Source organism: Hypanus sabinus, chromosome 13, assembly GCF_030144855.1.
Source record: "Hypanus sabinus isolate sHypSab1 chromosome 13, sHypSab1.hap1, whole genome shotgun sequence".
In the NCBI taxonomy this organism is placed as follows: Eukaryota; Metazoa; Chordata; class Chondrichthyes; order Myliobatiformes; family Dasyatidae; genus Hypanus; species Hypanus sabinus.
In genome coordinates, this window is record NC_082718.1 from 78,167,190 (window position 1) to 78,188,802 (window position 21,613).

The 21,613-nt window shown below is 39.3% G+C and overlaps 1 protein-coding gene across 2 annotated transcripts in view; it reads left to right on the forward strand.

Annotated features, from left to right (window-relative positions):
- The first annotated feature begins 993 nt into the window (after positions 1-993).
- LOC132404018 (aldehyde dehydrogenase, mitochondrial-like) overlaps positions 994-21,613 on the forward strand; it is a 55,932-nt gene continuing 35,312 nt past the window's right edge. Inside the window, exons 1-3 of one of the 2 annotated variants that reach the window (XM_059987970.1) lie at positions 994-1,295; positions 7,296-7,400; positions 13,241-13,381. In XM_059987970.1, the coding sequence (XP_059843953.1) occupies positions 1,185-1,295; positions 7,296-7,400; positions 13,241-13,381 (357 nt within the window). In that variant the 5' untranslated portion in view covers positions 994-1,184. The remainder of the gene's footprint in view (positions 1,296-7,295; positions 7,401-13,240; positions 13,382-21,613) is intronic. The other variant, XM_059987968.1, reaches the window with a different exon arrangement.

The following is a 21,613-nucleotide window of genomic DNA, read 5'->3' on the forward strand; positions in this document are numbered from 1 at the left end:
GGGTTCACTTTCTACATGCGAACCCCCAGTATGCTTACGTGGCCTTACCTGATGGGCAGGAGGACACGGTCTCCATCCGTGACCTGGCACCCGCAGGTGCAGCAGACCACTACCCTGAAGGCTCTCCGGTAACTATGAACCCTGCACCAGAGGTGACACCGTGCTCACCAGGCCCTACACAGACTCCTCACGACACTTGTATACCGGGCGTTTCGTACGCATTTATACCAGGCGCCTCGCACATGCGTGAGGGATCACCGGCGCCTAGTGGGCAGGAACAAGCGCAACCCCCATCCCCTGTGCAATCACCAATGTCGCCTGCATCCATGCGATCACAGCCGGTGCTACGTCGATCGCAGCGACAGATTCGACCACCTGATAGACTTGACTTGTAAGAAACTTCGCCACATGGGGACTCTTTCAAACAAAGGGGGGGTGAATGTGGTGAACTATGTGCCTGTCTGGACATGCCCCTGCTGACTGCTCCTGTGGCTCCTCCCACAGGCCCCTGTATAAAGGCGATCTGAGGCCTGACGCTCGGCCTCAGTCTCCAGGACATGGTATGATGGACACTCACTCCTTCTTCCAGTCAATAAAAGACGATATCTCGCCTTACGTCTCAGTGTGAGTTATTGATGGTGCATCATGTGTGTTGCTTGAATTTCCAGCATCTGTAGATTTCCTCATGTTTGCAAATTTTTTCCTCGCGTTTCTCTTAAACAATATAACCGGACAGAGGAACTTCAGGGTAAACGATGAAGGTTGGACATTTTTTGTTTTCCCGTGCTGATTCAACATAAAATTCATCACAATCTTTTAATAAAAAGGATTAATAAACAATAGTGCCAAACTAAATCAGGATAGAAGCCGTTCAGAATAAACAGATCTAGAAACTCATTAACTCTCTTACACAAAACTATTCTAAGAAAAGATTTATGCACTTTAAATATTAATCTATCTTACTTCCCACACCCTGCTGGTATTGCCAGTTCACTTTCACAGGACAAGTGGAAGACAAATTGTTCTTGGTCCTGAACTGTTGATTGACAGGCCGCCATTACTAGGCTGGGCGGTCGGTCCTGTTTACAGGGATTGATAGAAAGGGGCCTTGTTATTAGCACTTAATTGAATTCGAGTAGGATTTCCCCCCCGCCTGGGAGGTTGATTCTGGACGAACACGGAGAATGCTGCAATCGGTAGTTAGTCGCTTGTTCAGGATCTCGCGAGTGAGGCGATACTCCGCTGCTGCGGCGATTCCAGCTCCGACTACCCACCCCGATATTCACTTCAACAAGGTAATGGCGGGCGGTCCTGTGCGTAGCAGTAAGGGAATATTGTTTGTACTCGTTTAAAAATCAGTGTGACGAGTTAAAACTTGGGTGAAATGTTATAAAATGATTACAACGTATTATGCGGTAATAATATATTGTCACAAAACAAAAGGCTGTAAATTTGATGCAGAATACAGAGTATGTGCTCGTGTGGGTGAATTTCAAATTGTTATACCTTCTTGAAGATTCTGGCCAGCTATTACTGTATCAAAAATGGATGTTGTTGGTTTTGAACCGAAATAGAGATGGATAAATCCTGAAGGAAGCAGCGAGAACGTAGGGAAGAAATGGCAGGGCTCATGGCAGCGAGTTTATTTACCCGTGGGTGAAGTATTGGAACGCTAGAGATGGCTAATGTGCGTTTATTCCAAAAAAGCTGCACAAACAAACAATCCAGAGAAATATAGGTGGGTGAACTTTGCATCTGTGTTGAGATAGTTACAGGAAAGCATACTGGGTAACTAGATTTATTTTGAAAGGCAAGAAGAGATTAAGCAAAAGTTCAATATTTACTTTCAGTATCAGAGAATGTAAACATAAAAACACTACAAGCCCTTTGGCCCACAATGCTGTGCCAAACATGAACTTTAGAAATCACCTAGGGTTACACATAGCCCTCTATTTTTTTAAGCTCCATGTACCTATTCAGGAGTCTCTTAAAAGACTCTTATCAATTCTGCCTCCACCACCATTGCCAGCAGCCCGTTCCACGCACTGTCCACCCTCTGCGTAAAAACCTTAACCCTGACATCTCCTCTGTACCTACTTCCAAGCACCTTATATACAAGTGCCTTGGGAAAAAGCCTCTGACTCTCCATATAATCAGTGCCTCTTATCATCTTATACACCTCTATCAGGTCACCTCTGTTGCTCCAAGGAGAAAAAAGCCAAGTTCACTCAACCTATTCTCGTAAGGCATGCTCCCCAATCCAGGCAACATCCTTGTAAATCTCATCTGCACCCTTTCTATGGTTTCCACATCCTTCCTGTAGTGAGGTGACCAGAACTGAGGACAATACTCCAAGTGGGGTCTGACCAGGGGCCTATACAGCTGTAACATTACCTCTTGGCTCTTAAACTCACTCTCACGGTTGATGAAGGCCAATGCACACATGTGACTTTCTTAACCACAGAGTCAACCTGCACAGCAGCTTTGAATGTCATATGGTCTTGGACCCCAAGACCCCTCTGATCCTCCACACTGCCAAGAGTCTTACCATTAATACTATATTCTGCCATCATATTTGACCTACCAAAATGAACCACCTCACACTTATCTGGGTTGAACTCCATCTGCCACATTTCAGCCCAGTTTTGAATCCTATCAATGTCCCGCTGTAAGCTCTGACAGCCCTCCACACTATCCACAACACCCCCAACCTTTGTGTCATCAGCAAATTTACTAACCCATCCCTCCACTTCCTCGTCCAGGTCATTTATAAGAATCACAAAGAGAAAGCAGTCCCAGAACAGATCCCTGAGGCACACCACTGGTCACCGACCTCCATGCAGAATATGACCCATCTACAATCACTGTTTGCCTTCTGTGGGCAAGCCAGTTCTGGATCCACAAAGCAATATCCTCTTGTATCCCATGCCTCCTTACTTTTCTTAATAAGCCTTGCATGGGGTGCCTTATCAAATGCCTTGCTGAAATCCATATACACTACATCTCGTGCTCTATCTTCATCAATGTGTTTAGTCACATCCTCAGAAAATTAAATCAGGCTTGTAAGACACGACCTGCCTTTGACAAAGCCATGCTGACTATTCCTAATCATATTATGCCTCTCCAAATATTCATAAATCCTGCCTCTCAGGATTTTCTCCCATCAACTTACCAACCACTGAAGTAAGGCTCACTGGTCTATAATTTCCTGGGCTATCTCTACTCCCTTTCTTGAATAAGGGAACAACATCTGCAACCCTCCAATCCTCCGGAACCTCTCCCATCCCCTTTGATGATGCAAAGATCATTGCCAGAGGCTCAGCAATCTCCTCCCTCACCTTCCATGCATCTCATTTCATCTTGCCCCAGAGACTTGTCCAACTTGATGCTTTCCAAAAGCTCCAGCGCATCCTCTTTCTTAATGTCTATTTGCTCAAGCTTTTCATCCTGCTGTAAATCATCCCTACAATCGCCAAGGTCCTTTTCTGTAGTGGATACTTTTATTGTCACCAGACAATTGATACTAGAGCATACAATCATCACAGCGATATTTGATTCTGTGCTTCGCACTCCCTGAAGTACAAATCGAAGTAAATATAATAAGAATTTAAATTATAAATCATAATTAGAAAATAGAAAAGGGAAAGTAAGGTAGTGCAAGTTAGGTCCAGATATTTGGAAGGTACAGCCCAGATCCAGGTCAGGATCTGTTCAGCAGTCTTATCACAGTTGGAAAGAAGCTGTTCCCAAATCTGGCCATACAAATCTTCAAGCTCCTGAACCTTCTCCCGGAGGGAAGTGGGACAAAAAGTGTGTTGTCGGGGTGGGTCATGTCCTTGATTATCCTGGCAGCACTGCTCCAACAGCGTGCGATGTAAAGTGAGTCCAAGGATGGAAGATTGGTTTTTGTGATATCCTGGGCTATGTTCACGATCTTCTGTAGCTTCTTCCGGTTTTGGACAGGACAACTTCCATACCAGGTTGTGATGCACACTAGTAGAATGCTTTCTACGGTGCATCTATAAAAATTAGTGAGGGTTTTAGGGGACAGGCCAAATTTCTTCAGCTTTCTCAGGAAGTAAAGGCGCTGGTGGGCTGCCTTGGCAGTGGACTGCGCTTGGTTAGACCAAGTTAGGTCATTTGTGATGTCCACCCCGAGGAACTTAAAGTTTTTGACCTGTTCCACTTGCACACCACTGATGTAGATGGGGTCGTGCGGTCCGCTACTCCTTCTGAAGTCAACGACCAATTCCTTCGTCTCGCTGACATTGAGGGATAGGTTATTGTCTTTGCACCATGCCACCAGGTTCTTAATTTCCTCTCTGTACTCAGACTCATCATTACCCAAGATACGGCCTACAATTGTGTCATCAACAAACTTATATATTGAGTTTGATGGAAACTTGGCTACACAATCATGGGTGTACAGTGAGTACAGCAGGGGGCTGAGTACACAGCCTTGTGGGGCACCGGTGCTCAGAGTGATTGTAGAGGAGAGCTTGTCCCCTATTTTTACAGCCTGGGTCCTGTCTGTGAGGAAGTTGAAGATCCAGCTGCAGATCGGAGTGCTAAGACCCAGGTTCCGGAGCTTAGGAATCAGTTTATTTGGAATGATGGTATTAAAAGCAAAGCTGTAATTAATGAAAAGGGGCCTGATACTGAAGCAAAGTACTCATTAAGTACCTCTGCTAATTCCTCCAGTTCCATACACACTGAAGTTTCCACGAGGTGGATTTGCTGCTCGTGGTCAGCAGTCTGATTTTCGGTGTTCAACACTCTCTCAGTGAGCGCTTGCTGGGCGGACAACAGACTCTGGAAACTGTGTTCAAACTTGTCAAACCTCTCATTGAAGAACTGCAAGAGCTTGTTCTAACACTTTCTGCCAAGTAAGAGGAAGCTCGTCTTCCTTTTCGGCTGACGACATTTCTGGAGGGTTCTTGCTAGCTTGGTCCTGGCTAACATTAGCTGCAGCATTGCCTCGCAGGTGAGCGGCTCCCTTCCCACCTTGTGCTGTTTTACTGGACATGTTCATGTTACACTTTTTGGTGGCGTAAAAGAGAAACAAACAACGGAGATCTTGCAACAAAAACTGAGAGTCAAGCGTTCAAAAAGACAGTTTTAACTGGTAAAGTTTGGTGTGCCATGGGGAGCTGGAATAAACACGTCTCTACAGCACTCATCTCACTAGCACCCCCAAGTTGTGGAGAAATTGAATGTTTTCCCCAGAGTGAAGGAGGTTGATGGATGACCATAGAGATTTATAAAATTATAAAGTTGCAGTCTATTTCTCATGGTAGGTAAATCTAGGTGGAGGGGTGGAGATACGTTTCTACCAAGGAGTGTAAGGCGCCCTTTCCCTCCGCAAGTCTTCAGGTCACCCTTGGGTGTAATCAAGCAATGTACTTACAATATTACTTCAATATTAAATACTGATATATTAAATACACAACACCTTGATTTATTGGTTAGCACCATGTATGAGGTAGAGAAAGGAAGATGTTTCTCAGCCATTCCATTGGAAGTGTTCTTCTAGATGTCTGGTCATCAAAATTGTGGTTGATTCTCTCCTTCAGTTCTAGATAACTTGAATATATTAAAGTTCATGTTTATTATCATGGGGACATTTACAGGACATGAATGCCATGAAAATTAACTTTTATTTTACAGCGTAAATGAAGCAGATATAAATAAAATTCTATTTGATAAGATCATAGTTCATCTGGTCTTGACCTTGGCATCCAATAATACAATGCCACAAACTGTTCCAGCTGCTATCATCCGGGAAACAGTACCACACCATTAAAGCCAGGACCAAAAGGCTCCGGGGACAGCTTCTTCCACCAAGTCATTAGACAGATTAATTCACACTGATACAATTGTATTTCTAAGCTATATTGATCTATTGCATATCTTACTGTACATACAATTTATTACAAATTAATTTAGACATTGCACATTCAGATGGAGATATAACATAAAGATTTTTACTCTTGTATGTGAAAGATGTAAGAAATGAAGTCAATTCAGTTCAATAGGGAATTTGATCTTTACAATCCTTGTCTGAGGCCTAGTTCATCACAAGTAAAGCTCTCCCCACCATTGAGTACATCTACATGAAATGCAGTCACAAAAATCCATTATCAGGGACCCCCATCACCCAGGCCACGCTCTCTTCTCGCTGCTGCCATCAGGAACAAGGTACAGTAGCCTCAGGACTCAAACCACTGGGTTCAGCATCAGTTATTGCCCCCTGATCATCAGGCTCTTGAATCAAAGGGAATGATTTCACTGGAACCATCATTGAAATGTTTCAAGGATCTTCACCTCATGTTATTGATATTTATTGCTTGCTTGCTTGCTTGCTTATTTATTTATTTTTCTTTCTTTTTGTATTTGCACAGTTTGTTGTCTTTTGCACACTGGTTGCACACCCAAGTTGGTGCGGTCATTCATTGATTCTGTTATGGTTATTATTCTGTAGATTTATTGTGTATACCTATAAGGATATGAATCTCAGAGTGACATATGGTGACAAATATGTACTTTGAGAATAAATTTACTTTGAACTTTTGAACTTTTAAATTGCCAATCTCTTTACTTTTGTTCTTGGTTCACAGATTCAAAGGAATATTTTTGACTAAACAAACAATGATCCAATACAGTATATTTCTAACTCTTTTGTTGGAATTTTGTTTCCACCAAGAAGTTTGTATAAATTAGCCAAAAGAACTTGAAGATGAATCAAAGCCTGTCACCTCCATATAAACTTACATTTGGTTAGAATATTTAACTCTTTACTGGAGAAACAGCACAATTTTGTCTTTTTCTGCACTTGGCTTCAGCGCACAAGAACACACTAAAAAGTTGTAGCATCTGTCTGGTTCTGAAGAGTTATTTAACTGTTCAACTGATTTTTACATAATTTGTTAAGTATAGGTTAAAAAGGTGTAAAATAATCGAACACCAACTCGACCTTTTTCAATTGGCTTCCTCTTGATGTCCTGAAGAAGTTTTTGAGTATATTCGAAGATTCACGAGGAGGTTGTTTTCTGCATCCTATGTTTTATTTTAAACTGTGTGATAAAAGTTGTTCTGGAGCAATTGAACTGTCATAGATTTGGCATTCACAGTAATGTTTGATTGCATACCAAATGTCAAATTTGTTCTTTGTCTAGCACATACTATACTGGAGAAAGAAATGATAAATTTAGGAAACTCTTCCAAGTTTTGTGCTGTTTGGTTTCTGTATCCCATGCTCAACAAGAGGTCTATATCCTTTCTTTCCTCTATTGCAGATCTTTATTAACAATGAGTGGCATGATGCAGTCAGTAAGAAAACGTTCCCAACCATCAATCCCTCCACAGGAGAAATCATCTGTCAAGTTGCTGAAGGAGATAAGGTAATTTGTTTTTTATACATATTTGACATTGAAGATCGAACATAAAAATGTACAGCACAGGAGAAGATCATGTGGCCCACGATGTTGTGTGAACCAGCTAAAAAGCAAATGAAAACCTCCAAACACTAATCTTTCCTGCACCCACAATGTCCATGTCTCTCATCTTTCCTATATCCATGTGTCAATCCGAGCATCTCTTAAAACTTTTATAAAGTTGCAAATAGCTTAAGCCTTTCATTTAAACCAGGGGTCCCTAACTATATCATTAACCAAGGGGTCCTTGGTCCCTAGTTTGGGAACACCTGATTTAAACCGAATGCTTCCTCTGTCCTTTGCATATTGAATTCTGTTAAGGAAGTACAGAATTATGGAAAAAATGATTATTCCTAACAAATACTAGTTGAATCCAGCAAATTCCCTCTGATGCCTTACATTGTAATAGTGAGATGTATGAAACACAGGGGAACCTGCAGGAGAGCCTAATGAATTTGAGTACCAAGCTAAACAGACCAGTAGTTTTTGAAAGCATCTGTCATAAGATGCTAGTGGAACTCAGCAGGACAGGTAGAATCTATGGAAAAGAGTATAATGGATGTTTTGGGTCAAGACCATTTAACACTATGATGAATTTGGAAGCTTTGCTGGGACAACATACCCTGATAATTAGATTTATCTAGAAGCTGGTAGTGCTACAAACCCTGCTTTTCTTCCCTTCTTGTTTGTTTAGAAGTTTGAGGCAGCATTGAATTGAGATGTTGATTTGAACAGGAATGAATACAATGTTCACCTGGACTGGGGTTCCTACTGTCTGTTGTATCCACTGACCTCGACGTTCATGCAGGAGCTGTAGATGTCAGCCCCTACAAATCAGCACAGCCATTTGTCACCCAGTCTGAGCCAGGTGATTTGCTGCTCACATCAAAACGGTGTATGAAGTTACTGGGAGACCCTAGTCGGTTACAAAACAGTCAGGCTGTACAGTGAAGCTGTTTATTGAGAATTAGGAGCTTTAATCTGTGGTCATCATTCATCTTCTATTTATGGCTCCAGATGCAATTAAGAAACCATTGCCATCTTCTCGCAGTTCTGTTACTGAGATAAATCTGCAGATGTTCTGCTGAACACTGAAGTTCCCTTTGTTCTCAGCAACTTAAAAGCATATTTGTTTTCTAACTTCTCCTTATTCTGTTAAAATGTTGTTTCTCTCTCCACAGTTGCTGAGGGAAAACTACAGGTCTAAGCTTGCCATCACTTATTGGGTAACTGTTGGAATTCGTTATTGAATGGCAATGGGACTTTGGGAACATAGGCAGAGTCAAGCAAGCAGTGAAATAGTCATGTCTGGATCATCAAAAGTCATTAAGGTCCCATTCAAAAAAAGAAGTATGGAGGTGTGGGTCACGTGATCCTTGGGTCCGTTCAAATCTATTCCACACTGGGTAGAATGGCGGTTGATCTTGTGTCTCATATCCCCCTTGTTGCTCAGTCTCTGATTCTGGAATTATCCAAAGTTCTGGTCATTCCCAACCAAACTCAATTGTGGTCATTGACATTCCTCTGTTGCTGACAGTTCCAAAGACGTATAACTCTCTGGTGAAGGGGTCTTCTATCCTAAATGTAGGGAGGAGGTCCTGAAAACAAGATGACAGGGAGTTAGAAATGAAGTTGAGAAGCAGGACCAGAAAGGGATTGGAGCAGGAGGCAGGGATTCAGATTTCTGGATCATTGGGACCTCTTTTGGGGCGGGTGTGACCTGTACAAAAAGGATGGGTTGCATTTGAATCCCAGGGGGACAATATCCTGGCAGGGAGATTTGCAAAGGCTGTCGGGGAAAGTTTAAACTAGAATTGCTGGGGGATGGGAACCAAACTGAAGAGACGGAGAAAGAGGCAGTTGCTCACAAATAGAGAAAGCTTGGAGTCGGTGCAAAAGGGATAAGCAGGTGATAGAGAGGAGATGCACTCAGATCGATGGTTTGAGTTGTGTCTATTTTAATGCAAGGAGTATTATGAACAAAGCAGATGAGCTTAGAGCATGTATCAGTACTTAGAGCTATGATGTTGTGGCCATTATGAGACTTGGATGGCTTAGGGGCAGGAATGGTGACTTTGAGTGCCAGGCTTTAGATGCTTCAGAAAGGACAGGGAAGGAGGCAAAAGAGGTGGGGGCGTGGCACTCTCAATCAGAGAAGGTGTCACGGCTGCAGAAAAGGAGGAAGTAATGGAGGGATTGTCTACGGAGTCTCTGTGGGTGGAAATTATGAACAAAAAGGGGTCAATAACTCTACAGGGTGTTTCTTATAGACCACCCAATAGTAACAGGGACATCGAAGAGCAGATAGGGAGGCTGTACTTAATCTACTTAATCTCTCAGTGGGAGAGCATTTTGGAAATAGTGATCACAATTCTATCTCCTTTGCCATAGCATTGGAGAGGGATAGGAACAGACAAGTTAGGAAAGTGTTTAATTGGAGTAAGGGGAAACATGAGGCTACCAGGCAGGAACTTAGAAGCATAAATTGGAAACGGATGTTCTCAGGGTTGTACGGAAGAAATCTGGCAAATGTTCAGAGGATATTTTCATGGAGTTCTGCATAGGTACATTCCAATGAGACAGGGAAAGGATGGTGGGGTACAGGAACCATAGTGTACAAAGGCTGTTGTAAATCCAGTCAAGAAGAAAAGAAGAGCTTATGAAAGGTTCAGAAAACTAGGTAATGATAGAGATATAGAAGATTATAAGGCTAGCAGGAAGGAGCTTAAGAATGAAATTAGGAGAGCCAGAAGGGGCCATGAGAAGGCCTTGGCGGACAGGATTAAGGAAAACCCCAAGGCATTCTCCAAGGATGTGAAGAGCAAGAGCATAAGACGTGAAAGAATAAGACCAGTCAAGTGTGACAGTGGAAAAGTGTGTATGGAACCGGAGGAGATAGCAAAGGTACTTAATGAATACTTTGCTTCAGAAAAGGATCTTGGCAATTGTAGGGATGACTTACAGTGGACTGAAAAGCTTGAGCATGTAGATACAAAGGAAGTGGATGTGCTGGAGCTTTTGGAAAGTATCAAGTTGGATAAGTCGCCAGGACCAAACCAGATGTACCCCAGGCTACTGTGGGAGGTGAGGGAAGAGATTGCTGAACCTCTAATGGGGATGGGAGAGATTCCAGAGGATTGGAGGGTTGTGGATGTTGTTCCCTTATTCAAGAAAGAGAGTAGAGATCGCCCAGGAAATTATAGACCAGCGAGTCTTACTTTAGTGGTTGGTAAGTTGATGGACAAGATCCTGAGAGGCAGGATTTATGAACATTTGAAGAAGCATAATATGATGAGGAACAGTCAGCATGGCTTTGTGAAAGGCAGGTCATGCCTTACGAGCCTGATTGAATTTTTTGAGGATATGATTAAACATATTGATGAAGGTAGAGCAGTTGATGGAGTGTATATGGATTTCAGCAAGGCATTTGACAAGGTACCCCATGCAAGGCTTATTGAGAAAATAAGGAGGCATGGGATCCAAGGGGACATTGCTTTGTGGATCCAGAAGTGGTTTGCCTGCAGAAGGCCAAGAGTGGTTGTAGACAGGTCTTATTCTACATGGAGATCGGTGACCAGTGGGGTGCCTCAGGGATCTGTCCTGGGACCACTTCTCTTCGTGATTTTTATAAATGACCTGGATGAGGAAGTGGAGGATCGGGCTAGTAAGTTTGCTGATGACACAAAGGTTAGGGGTGTTATGGATAGTGTGGAGAGCTGTCAGGTTACAGCAGGACATTGATAGGATGCAAAACTGGGCTGAGAAGTGGCAGATGGAGCTCAACCCCGATAAGTGTGAAGTGGTTCACTTTGGTCAAATATGATGACAGAATATAGTATGTTACGTACCCCATAACTGGGTCACTTACCAGCAAAGATAGAGAGGTCCATTGAAGTCTGATGGTACTATTTTTAACAGTATTTATTGATAAAAATACACAAAATAATATCATTGGAAACGTACAGATACTATATGTCGTCAATACTAAATCTAAAAGCACGGGTATAATAATAATCAATAAGAAATAACACTATCGTTATCTACGGGATAATGTATTGTCCGATGGAAATATAAAAGTCACTGTTAGTTCGTTCAAGCTGCAGCGTTTTGGTTTGAGAGAAAGACGGGTTAAAACTTGCCCAGTCCTTTTATGATGTCAATCCTTTGAGAGTATTCAGTTCTGGGCGCCTCACTACAGGGAGGATGTGGACACCATAGAAAGGGTGCAGAGGAGATTTACACAGATGTTGCCTGGATTGGGGAGCATGCCTTGTGAGAATAGGTTGGGTGAACTTGGCCTTTTCTCCTTGGAGCAACAGAGGATGAGAAGTGACCTGAAAGAGGTGTATAAGATGATGAGAGGCATTGATCGTGTGGATAGTTAGAGGCTTTTTCCCCGGGGCTGAAATGGCTAACACAAGAGGGCACAGTTTTAATGTGCTTGGAAGTAGGTACAGAGGAGAAATCAGGGGTAAGTTTTTACGCAGAGAGTGGTGAGTGCGTGGAATGGGCTGCCAGTGACGATGGTGGAGGCAAATACGATAGGGTCTTTTAAGAGACTCCGGGATAGGTACATGGAGCTTCAAAAAATAGAGGGCTATGGGTAACCCTGGTAATTTCTAATGTAAGGACATGTTTGGCACAGCTTTGTGGGCCGAAGGGCCTGTATTGTGCTGTAGGTTTACTATGTTTATATCCCTTATTTAAGACTACGATCTCCCCTAGTTCTGCCCTTCCAGATGAAGAAAACAGCTTCTTGGCATCTACTTTGTCTATTCCTTCCAGAATCTCTGAGAGGAGATCTAATCTATCATTCTTTTAAATTTAAGTGGATAAAGGCCAAGTTATCCAATCATTATTCATTGGAGAATTCCCACGCTCCAAGAAGCAGTTTTCTAAAAGTTCACAGCACTGATTCCAATCCTTGTCCAAGTTTGCCTATATAACGTTAGCAATGTTTCCATATTTTAGGCTGAAGGGCAATAGTCTATGATGAAGTAATCATCTTAAGTCCTTTTTTAGCCAATGTTAACATATTAGGTTGATGTTAAGATCTGAACTGTTTCCAACCTATATGAAAGATTTTGCATAAAAGACCGAGTATTTTTATCTGTTTAAGCACTATCTATGGTTGTCGGGTGGCGGGGTGGAGATGCGTCTTTACAAAAGGAGGTGCAACGTGCTCCTTCCCTCCATTAGTCTGCAGGTCACCGTGGGGTAAGATGTATCTCCTGCTCAGCCAGCCCCCCCCCCCACCCAGTCAGGGTCACGTAAAGCCATGGGAGCAGGTGGTGGACGGTCGTATGAGCAGCTGGTGCACATCACAAGTCCTGGTTATGCGACCACTGACACCAGGCAGACAATCTTTGAAGAGTATTGATAATGGCTGGAGTCACCTGTCTTGTAAAGACACTGCCCAGAAAAAGGCAATGACAAACCACTTCTGTAGAAAAATTTGCCGAGAATAATTATGGTCTGAGGCTATGATTGCCCACATCATACAACATAACACATATTGATGAGGGCGATATGGGTTTTACCGACTCAGTCCATCCTTAAGTGCCTTTGAGAAGGTGATGGTCATATGATTTGGTTTTTAAGAGAATTGAGGACAAGAAGAATTAGTAGTGATACGGTGGGTGAGGCTTGATGGATCTCAATGGTAACTGGCCTTAGGAGTGGCAAGAAAGAATGAACACAACTGTGTCTGTCACTATCGCTAGAAAATTACTTTGCATTTTCAGTTTTGATTAACTGTGGGTACTTGTATTGAATATTGTCAGACGTTGTGATTAATCTGCCCGCAGGCTGACGTGGATAAAGCAGTGAAGGCAGCGAAAGATGCATTTAAATTTGGATCACCTTGGCGATTAATGGATGCGTCACACAGAGGGCTGCTTTTACACCGCTTAGCTGACCTCATTGAACGTGATAAAGTATACTTAGCTGTAAGTACTTTGCATAGGAACTTGTACATTTTGTTGACCCACGTTGTATTCTTTATGCTGTCACGTTTAAAAGCTTTGTCCATACATCTAATGCTACTTTAATGTCACTTCAGGTACATTAACCTGTCTTGGTTTTGTGTAGCTTCCTGAATTCATCAATACCATCTGATTTTTGAGAGTAGCTTTTGTTTGTGGGGAATGATTTTTTTATTTGTTTTCTTTATATCTCTATATAGAGGAAGACCAAGAGAACTGAATTTGTTTAGTAATATTATAATTGCATAAATGGACAGCAAATAAGAGGCCTTTTGAACGATTCATCCATCATGGTGCTTGTTTTACCCACAACATCAGCATAATCTTCTTTTTCTTTCTTCCTCATTAGTTCCATTGTAAATGTCCTCCATGCTGATAGATTCAAAGTACATTTATTATCCAAGTATGCATACAGAAACCTGTGAATGTGTGGGTCTCCTCCACATATTCCGGTTTCCCCCCCCCCAGTCCAAAGAGCTACTGCTTGGTTGATAATGGGTCATTGAAAATTGTCCCGTGGTTAGGCTAGGAGGAAATTGGGGGACTCTTAAGTTCCGGAAGGGCCTGTTCCACACTGTATCTCAATATAGTAAATTCAATTTAAAATACAGCTCCGAGATCTGTCCTCCTGCAAGCAGCCATGAAACAAAGAAAAGACTGAACACCCAACACGTGAGAAGAAGAATGTAACAATAAAAAGAGTGGCACCAAGCATGTAACAATATTAACGCTCTGTCAGATAATCAAGCCAGGTATTTAGCAATGATATCTCAGCTCCGCACAACCAACACCACTGGCATCGACGTTGCTGTCACCAGGTTACTCTTCATCCACAGACCAGAATTCTCTTTCCACTGGATGCACAAATACATCCCAAAAGCAAAAAGAAAAATGCCAATCTTGGAAATATGAAGCTAAATCACAGGATGCCTAAAGCATTCGCAAGATGAGTGCAATCTATGAGGAAACAGTCAATGTTTTGAGTCAAGGACTTTTCATCAGAATCAGAAAAGCTATAAAACGAAATATGTTTTTCACTGAAGGTAGGGGTGGGAAAAAGGGGGGGGGCCAGGGGTTTGATAGGGTGCACATCAAGTTGTTAACGTAATAATTACTTCTTAAAAACTTGCAACAGGAAAGGAAACTCTAACACTTAAACATAGGTACGGTTACATCGGGGGAGAGAAACTACAAGGATGATTACCTAGGTAATAAGTTTGGAGGACTGCACTGTGCTTAGGTGGGTAATGAGGTACAATTCCACTTCCTTGCCTAGGACGGTATTGGAGCAAGAGAGAAGGCTGAAGTGTAATCAAAAATAAAGTGCAAGGTGACTGGAGGAGCTCTGCAAAACATTATTTTCCCAATGTAGAGAGGATTGAGCAGCTAGTGCACATCACAAGTCCTGGTTATGTGACCACTGACTAAAGATGACTTAGCCAATGTAAATTGTCCCGTGATTAGGTTAAGGTTGATCATGTTTGTTGGGGGTTGTTAGGGAGGCGTGGCTCAAAGGGCCACTAAAATAAAAACTGTTTGCTGTTCTGTCATACCTCCATCTCTCCATGCTCTTAAATGCTCTTCAAAGCCACTGTCCAATACTTGGTTTACTGTAGTAATAATTTCCACAACTCAGTGTCAAACTTTCTAAATCTTTGTTTAATAAAAGATCTGTTAGGGAACAATTCATAATGTTGGAGGTGCTAAATACACACATGTTAATATTGACTGAAGTTGAGTTACTGATCCCACCAACTCTGTCACAAAGATACTCTTGTACTCATTTCAGTTCATTTGTGATTTCATTGCTCCAATCACTCTTTAAATATTTGCATCTTTCAGGACTTCTCAAAACCACTGCTGCCCAAGTTCTAAGTTGTACCAGCCCATTCTCCCATTGTGCGACTTGTTTTTTTTTTCCTTTCCCATGTTGGGTGTTTGATGTTTTCTTCGAACTGGTTCTTTGTATCATAGTTGTCTGGGGAAATCTCAGGGTTGTATACTGCGTACATATTTTGATAATAAATGTACTTTGAATTTTTGTCAATTCCTATTGACTCCAAATCATGCAAAGGCTCAAATTGGGGGGAAAAAAATTCTAATCTGTCTTTGCAAATTCTTAAATAACCTTAAAACTGTAGAACACTACAGCACAGTACAGGCCCTTCAGCCCTCCATATTGTGCCGACCCATATAATCCTTAAAAAAAAGAGTACTAAACCCACACTACCCCATAACCTTCCATTTTTCTTTCATCCATGTGCCTGTCCAAGAGGCTCTTAAATACCCCTAATGTTTCAGCCTCCACCACCATCCCTGGCAAGTCATTCCAGGCACTCACAACCCTCTTTTTTTTATTTATATATATATACAACTTACCCTTGATGTCTCCCCTAAACTTCCCTCCCTTAATTTTGTACATATGCCCTCAGGTGTTTGCTATTGGTGCCCTGGGAAACAGGTACTGACTATCCACCCTATTTATGCCTCTTATAATCTTGTAGACCTCTCTCTGGCCAAACTGTACTAAACTTTCCTCGTGTGGTGGAAGTCAAAATATTTTAGTGACATTTACACTTGAAGCATCCCCCTAAATGCAATTTTGCTGCAAGATTCAGGAAGGTATTAAAGTCAAAGCTGGTCAAATTCAATTCCCATTTGAGTAGTTTACATATATTAATAAGATGATTTCATTCCTCATGTCTGGGCTGAGTAAAGTAAAAGATTGTGCAATGAGTTCATGCTCTTTGCATTACAATCAGAAGTACAACATTTAATGATTTAATCTACCTTTGATAAATCAGTAACAGTAATCAAATTTTGATAAGTTACAAAGCAGTTTAAAACTACAAGTGCTTTAAAATTGCTTTCCAATTATAGTTCAGTTACTTGAGAAGAGCATGTAATATTAATAAAGATGCAGAATGTGCTGTATGTAGTTGCCAGCATAGAGACATTACAGAAAAGCTATGCAAATACTTAAATATCAATTTATGGGACATGGCATCACAGGAAAGACGAGTGCCTCTTACCCATCCTTAACGTCTTTGAAAAGACTGTGGCAAGTTGCCTTCTTCAACAGCTGCTTCTCTTTAGGTGACGGCATTCCCGTGGAGTTTGGGGCAGGGTGTTACAGGATTGAGGCCCACATGATAAAGAAATAGCAATATATCTCCAAGTCAGATGGTCTGGGATTTGGAGGAACCCACCAAGTGATGGTGTTTCAATATATCTGCAGCCAAGATTCTTCTTCGTGGTAGAGATGAAAGGTTAGGGGTTGTTGTTCAGAGTAACTAAGATTAGTAATTGGCAGCAGATTAGATCTGTAGAAAGTGACAGTAGAAGCAAAAGGTGAATTGATGAGCATGTAGGACAAAATAAGCTGCAGAGCTGCAGGGACATTATCCTGATGGGATTGTTCTGCCAGTACTAATATTGCCCTGTCAGTACTAGATAGTATCCTCACATCAACCATTACTGTCTATCTTTTTCTTTTTTTTCAATCTTTTTATTGAATTTCATATATAAAAAAAGCATATCATAATATTGAATAGGTTATAAGTGCACGAGACTTGAAGTTGAATTAGTAATAAGATAACAATATCTTATTAAAATATCAGCAAAAAAAATAGTACATTAATCAATCAAGCCTATAATAATTATACATGAAAAAAAGTAAGAATAATCATCAAAAGAAAAAAAAATTTAAAAATACAAGAGAAAAAAATATATATTGAAAAAAAAATTAAACCTAAACTAAACTAACATGGGCAGTAATAACAGTTTATATGTATATGATAGTGTCAAAAACTCCGGAACTCCATACCAGAACAAGAATAAAAAGAGAAAAGGTCTGGAAGAGGCCAAATTAATTCATGTGAAAGTGTCAAATGAACGGTCCCCAAGTTTCTTCAAATTTAATTGATGAGTCAAAAATAGTGCTTCTAATTTTTTCTAAGCTCAGATAAGAAATAGTTTGAGAGAACCACTGAAACGTGGTAGGAGGATTTACTTCTTTCCAATTTTGTAATATAGACCTTCTGGCCATTAATGTTACAAAAGCAATCATTCGTCTAATTGAAGGGGAAAACTGATTACCATCCTCATTTGGTATACCAAAAATTGCAGTAATAAAATGAGATTGTAAATCGATATTCCAAATTGAGGAAATGATAGCAAATATGTCCTTCCAATAGTTATATAAAGTGGGACATGACCAAAACATGTAGGTCAATGAAGCCACATCTGAATGACATCTGTCACATTGAGGGTTAATATGAGAATAGAATCGAGCAAGCTTATCTTTAGACATATGAGCTCTATGTACAATTTTAAATTGTATTAAAGCATGTTTAGCACACATAGAAGAATTAACCATTTGTAAAATTTTTTCCCATTTTTCTGTTGATATATTGAAGTTCTTTTTCCCATTCTTGTTTAATTCTACCTGATATTTCTGGTTGTATCTTCATAATCATATTATAAATAAGAGCCACTAATCCCTTCTGACAAGGATTCAAGGTAAAAATCAAATCTGAAAAATCTATCAAAGTTGAATTGGGGAAAGATGGTAGAACTTTATGTAAAAAATTTCTAATTTGTAATTATCTAAAAAAATTAGATTTAGGTAACTTAAATTTGTTGGAAAGTTGGTTGAAAGACATCAAACTACCTTCAAAAAAAAGATCACGAAAACATTTTATACCTTTCCTTTTCCATATGCTAAAAGCTTGATCTGTCAAAGAAGGTTTAAAAAAGAAATTAAGTAAGATAGGCCTATCAAGAACAAAGTTTTTCAGAGTAAAAAACTTACGAAATTGAAACCAAATTCGTAATGTATGTTTGATAATAGGGTTGGATATCTGTTTATTGAATTTAATTAAATCAGCAGGAAGAGAAGAACCAAGAACAGAGAATAAAGAATATCCCTGTGCATCATTGCATTCTATATTTACCCACTGTGGGCACAATGGTGAATCCAAATCTAATTTCCAATATATTAAGTTTCGAATATTATTCGCCCAATAGTAAAATCTAAAGTTAGGTAGAGCTAATCCACCATCTTTTTTAGATTTTTGTAATTGCCTTTTACTTAACCTGGGGTTTTTATTTTGCCACACAAATGAGGAAATTTTTGAATCAATGTTATCAAAAAAAGATTTAGGAATAAAAATTGGTAAGGCTTGAAATAAATATAAAAATTTCAGTAAAATCATCATTTTAATAGCATTAATCCGGCCAACTAATGATAAGGATAAAGGAGACCATCTTGTAGTAAGTTGTTGAATTTGATGAAGCATAGGTAAAAAATTCAATCTGAATAAATCTTTATATTTCTTGGTAATTTTTATACCTAAATAAATAAAGTTATCAGTAACAACTTTAAATGGGATCCTGTCATTCAATAAAGTTTGCGCATTTAAAGGGAATAATTCACTCTTATCCAAGTTTAGTTTATAACCAGAAAAACTACCAAATTGAACCAATAAGGATAAAATAGCGGGAATAGACCTGTCAGGATCAGAAATATATAACAACAAGTCATCAGCATAAAGTGATAACTTGTATAACTTCTCATTACGAGTAATACCAAAAATATTAGGGGATTCACGAATAGCAATGGCTAGAGGTTCTAATGCGATATTAAATAATAAAGGACTTAAGGGACAACCTTGTCTCGTACCACGAGATAATTGAAAAAAAGAGGATCTGTAATTATTTGTAAGAACAGAAGCAACAGGTTTATAATATATTAATTTAATCCATGATATAAAATTAGGACTAAAATTAAAATTTCTCAAGGCATTAAATAAGTATGTCCATTCAACTCTATCAAAAGCTTTTTCAGCATCTAATGAAATAACACATTCTGAGGTTGTAGGTGAAGAAGTATAAATTATATTAATCAATTTTCTAACATTAAAAAAGGAATACTGGTTCCTGATAAAACCAGTTTGGTCTGAAATAATTTGTGATAGTAACTTTTCTAATCTAATAGCTAAAATTTTTGTAAGAATCTTAGAGTCTACATTTAATAGCGATATAGGGCGATAAGATGCACATAGAGTAGGATCCTTATCTTTTTTAAGAATTAGAGAGTTAGTAGCTTCATAAAAAGACTGGGGTAGTCTCTTCTTAGTAAATGCATCATTAAAGATTTCACATAACCTAGGGGAAAGCAAAGAAGAAAAAGTTTTTAAAAATTCTATAATATAACCATCAGGACCAGGAGCTTTCCCTGAGTTCTCCTACTTCAGCCATAGAAATAGGAGCATCGAACAAGCTCCGATCTTCATCTGTCAGTTTAGGAATATTCAAATTGTTAAAAAAATTATCCATCATGGATAGATCGCCATCAAATTCTGATTGATATAAAGATTTATAAAAATCTTGGAAAGTATTATTAATTTCTTTATGATCAGTAGTCAGATTATCGTCTTGTTTACGAATTTTAATAATTTGTCGCTTAGTCGAAATAGCTTTTAATTGGTTAGCTAACAATTTACCAGTTCGATCACTATGAATATAAAATTGAGCCCTGGTCTTAATTAATTGATTCTCAATTGAAGAAGATAATAATAAGCTATGTTCCATTTGAAGCTCAACTCTCTTCTTATAGAGTTCTTTGGTAGGAGTCACAGAATAAATCTTAGCAATTTCTTTAATTTTATCCACTAATAAAGCAATATCTAAATATCTTTGTTTTCTTTTACCGATGGAATATGAGATAATTTGTCCACGGATAAAAGCCTTAAAAGAGTCCCAAAGTATTCCTCTGTCAATCTCTTCAGTATAGTTGAAGAAAACGAGTCAATTTGCTGTTTTATGAAGGTGATAAATTCTGGATCTTGAAGCAAAGTAGCGTTAAGTCTCCAAGATCTAGTATTATTGGAAGAGTCCGAAATATTGATAGTTAACTTCAAAGGTGCATGATCCGAAATGGCAAAAGAGTCATATTTACAATCAGTAACATCTGTTAATAAACGATGATCAATAAGGAAATAATCAATTCTAGAATAACTGTGATATACATGTGAAAAGAACGAAAATTCTTTATCTTTAGGGTTCAAAAACCGCCATATTTCAGTAATTCCCGAATCAACCATAAAGGAATTAATAAGTAAGGCTGATCTATTCGGAAGAATTCGTATAGGTTTAGATCTATCCATCAAAGGATTCAGACAACAGTTAAAATCTCCACCCATTATCAACATATATTCATTTAGATTAGGGAGGGAAGTAAATAAATGTTTAAAAAATTCAGGGCAGTCAAAGTTTGGAGCATAAATATTAACAAGAACCACTTTTCGATTAAAAAGTGAACCAGTTATCAACAAAAAACTGCCCTGTGGGTCAGAAATAATTTCATGATGTGTAAACGAAATTGAGGGGTCTATAAAAATAGACACACCCCTAATTTTGGCGGTACAATTCGAGTGAAATTGTTGACCCTTCCAGAACCTAAAAAAGCATTGATTATCCTCCCTCCTAATATGGGTCTCCTGTGCAAAAATAATATTAGCATTTAGTCTATGGAATACTTTAAATATTTTTTTACGTTTAATCGGATGATTTAAACCATTAGTATTCCAAGAAATAAAATTAATAGACTTATCCATCATGCCAATACTAATTGTATATATCATAAAAGGTTAAAAAGACACATAACCCATAATTCAGGAAGAAGGAAAAATGATTCAGGAGCAACTGGAGAACATGACACTTCAACAATATTAATAATCTAAAGTCGGCCCATAAACTGAAAGCAAAAAAATAAAAAGCAAAAGCGTGAAAAAAGATCCCTGCCCCCTCCCCCAACCCCACGAAAAAAAGCCAAGCGGCAGGCACACAAACTAATACTAATATTACCCCCATTTCAAGATGGCAACTCCATGAAAAGAAACAAAGACTATATAACACCCAGATATAAATACAGGGTTGTAAAAAGAAAGAATATATATCAATCAAAATGAAAAAATAATATAATAAAGCAAAAGATCATTAATAAAAAAGGATAAACATTAAAGTTTAAAATAGTGTAATATGCCTTTTAAAAAAAAGATTCCATATTCAAATACAAGAAAATGACGTTTCAAAAACAAAGACTTATGGGAAGAAGAAACGACATTTTGAAAAAGCCATATTACAGAATATAAATGTAAATTCACCAATCTATTAAAAAAGGTCATCAAAATA